An 8,136-nucleotide genomic window follows, 5' to 3' on the forward strand; every position below is an offset into this window, starting at 1 on the left:
TGTTAGGATAATCTCCTACCGGCCCCGCCTCTAGTTTCCTTGTATAGATGAGGCTGAGGGCTGCCCTTGTACCTAGATATACGTGCATCGTGCACCCGATCAATACATCAAGAGTTGCATTGCCTTCAACGCAATGGTTGTTCTACACGCATGAGACATTTAGCCAAGGACCTTTATTTTCTCAGGAAAAAAGGCAAGGTGCTTAACCTGTATGGTTATGGCTGGCTACAAGACAAAGTTGAGTTATTTTACTTTACTGATTGTCTTAACTATGTAAAAATGTGGAAGTTTTGCTCAACATCCTACAACTACAATCCAGAAGCTAGGGCCGGTTAGGACCCAGACTGCAGAATTTTACAAACTGTAGTCATTTGTAACTGCGAAAATCACTGAAGCTCCTGGCAATGCTTTACTGGATCTCCTCCATCCATAACAGATCCTCTTGGGATTTGCAAGTCCTACAAGCCCTTCAATTATGAGAACCAACTAGAATATGAAAATGGTGTAACATACATATATGTCATCAACAAAGAGCAAAAGGCTATCAGGCGGGGCAAGATCAAGCAAACACGAGAGAACTTAACATTCCTCGCATTTTCAGTATGTCGGTTTACAGGTTACAACGCTTGCATAGGCATCGATACAAGCATGCCCCAATACCAAATGTATTGTATTCTACCTGAATTTAGGTAGGGTGGGTGTGTATTTCCATGTCACTTCTGTCTTCTCCTATCTACAGCTTTTCGTAAACTTTAGCTATTCACTGGCCATCAACCGAAATAATTTGTGATTTCCTTTACGAGCAAGAAGAGCTGATTTTCTCCTGGCATGTTTTCCAATCTTTCAAACAAGATGCCATCCATTCTAGCTTGGACACCATTTAAGGAGGTGACGTCCTGTAGCACCCCCTTCACAACCCTGTCAACTCCAAGAATTGAACCCCCGATGCCTGACAAGATCTCCGGTAGCGTCGGTGAGGCCTTTGAGATCTCAACTAGCCGGACCTGCATTATTCAGCACACAGTCAGAAAGCGGGTGGTGAACTCTCAATCATGTAGTTCCACTCAAAACCACACTATGAATACTGCAGCTTGCAACAAATGTCTACAAGTGAATTTCCAAAACTAGGAAAGCAGGATCAACTTGGAATCCCAACTGAAACAGATGAATGAACACTGCTGCTTGAAGGGCACCTCCCTTGATTACTTCATCAGAATGTCAAGCATTGAAAAGGCAATAGCTAAAATCCTATAATCAAAGAATTGAATGTAATTCTGTTGCTATTCAATACATTCTAGACTCTAAGTACATGCACAGATAGTATATATTTATGCATGCATGGCAGACGTTTGTTCATTAAATACTCTTGTTTATAAAAGAACCAACCTTCTTATCCTGTGGTATCTTAGCTCTCTGTTTTGCAATAGCAAGCGCTTGTGAGAATCCACCTAGCGAATCAACCAACCCTCTTGAAGCTGCATCTTGGCCGCTCCAAACTCGACCTTGTGCAACAGTCTCCATCTGGTCAATCTGGTGGAGGAAAGAACTCAGCACATGCTCGAAGAAATATGAGCTACTCAGTATCTGAGAACAATTCTTACACTCATTGAGCGTGACATGGCTGCTTTATCTCGAAATGATGCGTAAGCATTTTGCGCCGACTTCTCAAAAAGTTCTGCCTCGTCTGGTCTGTGGAAATATATCACATTCTTTAAACACGAAATTGTCCATATGATAGCTGTTATGACTTATGAGCAGGCCTTGTAGTATTGCACATACCAAAATAGACAGTACAAGGAGTCAAAGTCACACACAGACACTATGCCAATAGAGCAATACCAGAATACCTTAACAACAGTGAAGCATGAAGCAGCCAGGTGGCAACTCAGACAGCATATTTAACAAATAAAAACAAGAATTAAAAGAGAAAAGGGGGAAACAAAAAATTTAAATGAAAAAAATCAGAAAATTTGAAGAGTTAAGAAGTATTCTACAAAAAAGGAAATCTGGGGAAATTCACAAATAATTTATAAATTTAATAAAAAACAATAAATACAGCGGATAACAGTTCGAAACCGTCATAGTTAGCCTTGATGTTGCTTTCTTTGTATGCATCCGCACTTCTTTTCAAATTTTCCTTCTTTGCGAGTTTTCTCAAATTTTCTAGTTTTTCCACAATATTTTTTTGTCCCCACCCCCTAGACTTTATGGTTGTTCCTATTTTTTCTCTACATTTTTCTTTTTATTTCTTCTTAATTCCGTTTTTGAGAAGTTTATGTGTTGAATATGCTACTGGGCTGCCATGTGTGAGAAAGCCATCGCCATGTCATCCAAATCCATGGATTCAAGAGTTGAGGGGCATGGTTGTCCGGTATCTGAGTCTACCATCTAGGGGGGCTATATCTGAATTAGGCCTAGAGTTGAGGGAAGGAAATTGGTTTCATGCTTCCTTTCTAACAGAGAATGCTTTTAAAAGAAACAGAGAATAGATGGTCCTGGATTTATGGTTATTGGCAAAATCAAATATGTCATAGGCTATTAAATATCACAGCTATTTACAAACCATAGCAGACCTAATAAACCACATCATAAGAGTCGGCATTTGCTGTTCTATGATTAAAACGAATAATTCGATGATGAAAAAATAAACAAAAAATACTGAGAGGGTACAATCTGCTTGATTTATGATGAAATCACGTGATAAATTAATATTCCACTTGTCTATTAAAGGCAAACACGTTGAACCATTGTAAACTATAGCACCATTCCAAATTTCCAGTACACGGCTTTCATACTATTCTTAACTTGACTTGACTCCGACGGTATCAGACTATTTTTGTTACAATCTGGTAACGGTCGCTGGATCCTGTGGGCTCTCCTCAAATTTACTTCTATTTTATTTTCCTAATATACCGTAGCAAATGAAGTGCCAATATTACCTTAAAGGGCGTTGATCAGCTGCATTAAGCTCTGCATATCTACCCCTAGATAGAATTTCTTTGTTGAAGTCAATCCTCTCATACAGCTTTTGAAGGATAAATTTTCCTGTTATTCCAATACAGAAATAGTAAGATAAGAAACAAACACTCAACGACAGCCAAATTCACTATCCAAACTGAGATCGAGTAGAATAGTAAGCCCAAAGTTGAGACTGTTGCAAGAGAACATAGAATTCGCACTGTGGAAGACCTGTTACTAATCTTAGCAAGCACAAATAGAAGGTAATAAGGATCACCTGTAATAACTCCAATTGATCCTGTTAGAGTAAGTTTCTCAGCAACAATAACTGGCGCAGCCATTGCCATGTAGTATCCACCACTTGCAGCAACATCAGACATGGAAGCTATCACAGGCTTGGACTCAGCCAGGAGTCGAATTTCCCTCCACATCCTAGTTAAAATAAGAATAATCAATACATAACTGAAACTCTGCTGCTGCTTCTGCTGCCTAAATGAAACCTGAGGCAGAACTCACAGATCAGAAGCAAGAGCATCACCACCAGGGCTGTCTATACGGAGGATAACAGCTTTATACTTTTCTGACTCTGGAAAGGGTAAGAGACTTGTACATTAAAATTAGATGAAATTATTCTGTTAGAGAACCTATAAACTATGACAGAAGTTTGCATTATATGTGTACTTATATAAGCTACACCAACTGCTTCTACAATCTGTGCTCACTGCATTGAAACAGAGAAATCTTATCTCATCTAAAAATATAAATAAATTAGGGAACTGAATCCAGTTTAAAAAATGTTCAGATGTATTTTATATTTTTTTCTACCCGGTACAAACGTATACATCAAATTTGCATCTGAGACACCGATTGATTGCTGAGATAACATTATCATAATTACCTCTAACAGTACGTATCTTCTTGATTAACTGCTCGGCAATAATGCCCGAACTAGAAATACTCAGGCCACTGCGAGTTCGTGTTATGCTTCCAGATGCTCTGATTACTGCTATTAAGTCTCCTCCTCCTCCTATCCCAAGAGTTGATTTTCTTACACGTGAATATTTACTGGCAGTTCAGACCAATGTCAGTTCAGTAAATAAAACAAGGAGTTTATATGTGTTGACCTTTCAGATTAATCAAGCAACATCAAATAATACCAAACAAATGAAGTGTGCAAAAAAACTGAGCAGACGCCTCATAGTATAGGATAGAAAAATTGCAACATTTTAGGATCAGGTGCACACACGCTGACAGTCCACAAAACAAAACTTAACTGGCCCTAGCTGACACAAACTAAGGGATATAATCCGAGTCATCTTTTCAGTTAGGAAAATTATCTTTTATTTTAAAGGAAGCGTTATTATTTAGCTTAGCCCTTAAGTAAATCAGAGGTAAGGATGAACCCTTTACTCCTTTCCCCCTGTAATGTGGTAGCGGTACCACTCCTCTTTCACTGGGCCACAGGAGTTCAGGGCCACGCCTGTTGACCTCGACAACTACCCTATATGCTCCAATCCTTCCATAATATCCCAGCCCATAAAAAATGTTATTAACAATCGTGCACTCTGCTCATATCAACAAAGAGCCAGAGATTGTAGGTTCCACTGGCTATTGTATAGTTTCCGATAACTACTGCTGATCCAGTTTGGCCTGTTCAGCCTAGAGATGGAGATGACCACTATCTATGGTTATTTTCCAAAAAAATGACTATATCAGTGTATATGTGTAGGTTTGAAGCATATATATGTAATTGGTCATGTCTAAGTGGAGCGAGGCCAGGGTTAATTTGGTCATTTCTCACTTCACAAACAGCAATAGAGATGGTAATGGCTGAAAATTGACAGTGGTGGCAAAAACATAAAAATTGATGGAAGAGTGCCATTTTGAGAAATAGCTGAAAAGCAATGGCACAGTTAAAGTTCCAGAGTCGACTAGTGCCATTGCTATAAATTTATCAGAAATCCTTAACTTGGCTGGCTTCCAGTCTGCACCCAGTTTTCAAGAACAATGAATATCTAAATTACCTGTAGTCAACCATACGCAGGCTTTTCTTGTCATTCTGTCCTACTCTCTCTTTCAGCATTGTCATTACCTAATGAATAAGACAACGCCGACAAAAACAATAGCAGACAAATAAAAATAAATAAAGTAAATAATTCAGTATTCTAATTCAAATAAACAACACATTATGTAAAATTCCATGTCTAATTTGCCAGTTTGACAAGTCGCATATCCTGAACATTTCCACATTTCAATAAAGAAACTCCAACTAAGCTTGGCTGCCTGAGTTAGCAATTAACATATCCAAGTAGATCAGTATATGTTGTAGGAAGATTTGATGTTTCCTTGTTGTGGACACTTACCTCAACTAGGACCCTAAAGTTCCCTTTCTAACTAAATCGAAGAGTCTTGTATAGATATGACTTGCTTGTGCACTAATAATGGCCAAGGATCTCACTATTTTACACACCGATAATATAAATAGAGAGACATCACTTTACATTCCTAATACAGATTACATATCATGTCTCTGGGACTAAATTTGTGTCTCATGTCTTTAATTTCTTGTTCATGGGTGCTTCTTTGATGCATAACATTTCTACTAGTTGAACCTCTGCCTGCAACACATGTTACTACTCTAGAGCCCCAAAACAAAGAGACTGAAAAGTTTTGCTGTTTACTTAATATTGATGATATGAAATAAAAAGAGGAAATAAGGATCGTTAAAGTTAAAACATCACTTGTATTCCTAATACTAATCACCATGGGTTGGGCAGAAGATGCAGTAACAACTAACTTAACTCAATTTAGTCTTGTGCAATTTACTTGCCAACTCAGTGATCAGCTAAGGAGGGAATCTGTACCTGATCATCATACAATAGATCTGTTATCCAACCTTCTTTCTTAAGTCTCTCGACCTGATAGACTCCTGAGTTGACAAATTCCTCAATCTCTTCTTTTTTCTTCCCTAGAAAAAAAAATCTGTAATGATGATGTTTCAATTAAATATGTGAAAGTGAAACAGATCTATTTAATTACCATGTGTGGAAGACACTGTATCTAGCCAGTTTCCATAGATATTATCAAGCAGTGCACCCAGCATCTCCTTAACTTCATTTGACATGCTCTTCCGCCCAAGTTGGTCTCCGGCACTTTTGTAGCGACCAATTCGTTGAATTTCTGGCTGTACTCCAACTTTCTCAAGCACACCTTGCAAATCGAATTAAAAAGTGCTAGAGTGTTAGCTACCAGAAAAGAACGAAGATGCATTCAGATTGTCTCATTTTGTGGACAAATAACACACTGGGCATGACCAAGCTCACAAAACTTGGTTCACAATGAGAAGCTAAACTAATCAGAAATGCATTGAACGTTATAACAGAATGAAGGATATATGCTGCAAAAATAGCAAATACTTCTGTAGTTCTGTCGCACTATAACAAGTTTAATTTTGAAACAGGTTTGAGGATCAACATAAAATAACGCCTACTTGATCATGGTGCACTTGACCAATAACCAGAGGTATCATGTTATCGCTGTACATGCAGTTACCTCTGAGAAATGTCTGCTGAATGGTTAGACCATACAAAGCAACATAAGCACTTGGCGGTGCATACAGCTCAGCACATGCACTAGCAAGGTAGTATTCTTTCTCCCCTCCGACGGGCATGTAACCGACAACAAATTTACCTACAAAAATATGCAGCACTTGTCATAATATGACAGACATGAACATAAGGTAAGATACTACCAAATTCAGCATAGCTTGTGATTACCAGATTTCTTGAAATCCACAATGTGCCTTCTGATCTCCTCCGCCTTTCCCCATCCACAGCTCAGCGGCTCTATGTGCAGGTAAATCCCTGATATCCGTGGATCATATGCTGCCTTCTCGAAATTCTCGCAGATTTGCGGCAGCGAGAGCCCTGACGAGAAGCGGGTCTTCAACTGATCAGATATCTGCAACCATGGGAACACACGATCAAAATCCAAACCCACACAATACAGTATAAGACTAGCAAATGTTATAACAAAGTCCAAACATGTCTCGATTACAAAATGACCAAATACAGTGGCAGGTGCGCGTGAGTGAACGGAAACACACGCCAATTCACCCACCCACGCAAGCATACGCACACGCACACGGCGTGTGCCAGGATCTGCAACAGCAACAGTAAATTTGCTACCACGATACAAATATCAGGGCGTCCGCTAAGATGATAAGGCTCCCATAATAATGCACGAAATGAGCAAATCGTACTACTAAGAAGGGTAGCAACATCAGCAAGTGCGCGGTGCCGAAGAGCAGCGCACCTCGCCCCGAAGCGTCATGGTGAGGACGCTGCCCTTGCGGACGCGCTTCCACGGCGGGGCGACGAGCATCTTGAGCTTGACCGCGAGCTGGGTGCCCCAGCCGAGCTCCTCCACCACGAACGCCGGCGCCGCGGGCAGCGGCTCCTGGGCCTCGCCCGCGGCCAGAGGCGCCTCCTCCTGCTTGGTGGCCCCCGAAGACGACTCGATGGCGCGGAGGGGCGACGGGAGGTGGCGGCGGGCGAGGCGGGGGAAGGACGCGGAGCGGGAGGAGGTGATGGCGGTGGCGACGGCGGAGAGGCTGGACCGGTGGTACGGCGCCGAGCGGAGCACGAGCAGCCTCGCCATTGCTCAGGAGGCTTCCTGAAGCTTCGGGGAGGGAGGAAGGAAGGGCGGGGTGGGCTGGGGGAGAGCCGCGCCCCTCGTCGCGGCGTCGGGGATGATGGGTGGAGTGGTGGGAGGGAATGGAAGCGGGCGGGGACGGAGGGGGGAGAAGGCGCTGGGGGTCAAGTGTGGTGGACCGGTTCCAGGGATCGTGGGGTCGGGAGCGGAGCGGAGGAGGTGGCCGGCTCGGGGCGATAGGTGTGGGGCGGTTCACTTGGCGCCACGTTGGGCGCGTGAGACGCAGAGTATGGGCACTTTTCTCAACTCTCTGTTGGAATAGGAAAAAGTTTAAAATAAACCTTGAAGTTATAGACAAAAGCTTAATCAAACTTTAAACTTTGAATCCCGAAAATTGGCACTCTGAACTTGCAATCCCGGTCTATTTTGGACCCTACACCTGTTTGGCAAACTGGGAATAGTACAATTCCAGCCGGGATAACCAGCTACTCTTACGGACAAGAATTTAGGCCGGCCCCCTATAAC

General features: G+C 41.8%; 1 protein-coding gene across 1 annotated transcript; it reads right to left on the reverse strand.

The window, feature by feature from the left end:
• Positions 1-520: 520 nt before the first annotated feature.
• Positions 521-7,720, reverse strand: LOC119317733 (serine protease SPPA, chloroplastic-like). The gene is made up of 13 exons (XM_037592229.1): positions 7,273-7,720; positions 6,735-6,918; positions 6,511-6,648; positions 5,998-6,168; positions 5,823-5,926; positions 4,983-5,050; positions 3,857-4,023; positions 3,475-3,544; positions 3,236-3,390; positions 2,940-3,045; positions 1,602-1,689; positions 1,387-1,530; positions 521-1,004 (listed from the first exon to the last, which is right to left on the reverse strand). The coding sequence occupies exons 1-13, from the start codon at positions 7,615-7,617 to the stop codon at positions 771-773; spliced, it is 1,974 nt and encodes a 657-aa protein (XP_037448126.1). The 5' UTR covers positions 7,618-7,720; the 3' UTR covers positions 521-770.
• Positions 7,721-8,136: the final 416 nt, after the last annotated feature.

This window comes from Triticum dicoccoides, chromosome 6A, assembly GCF_002162155.2.
Source record: "Triticum dicoccoides isolate Atlit2015 ecotype Zavitan chromosome 6A, WEW_v2.0, whole genome shotgun sequence".
Lineage (NCBI taxonomy): Eukaryota > Viridiplantae > Streptophyta > Magnoliopsida > Poales > Poaceae > Triticum > Triticum dicoccoides.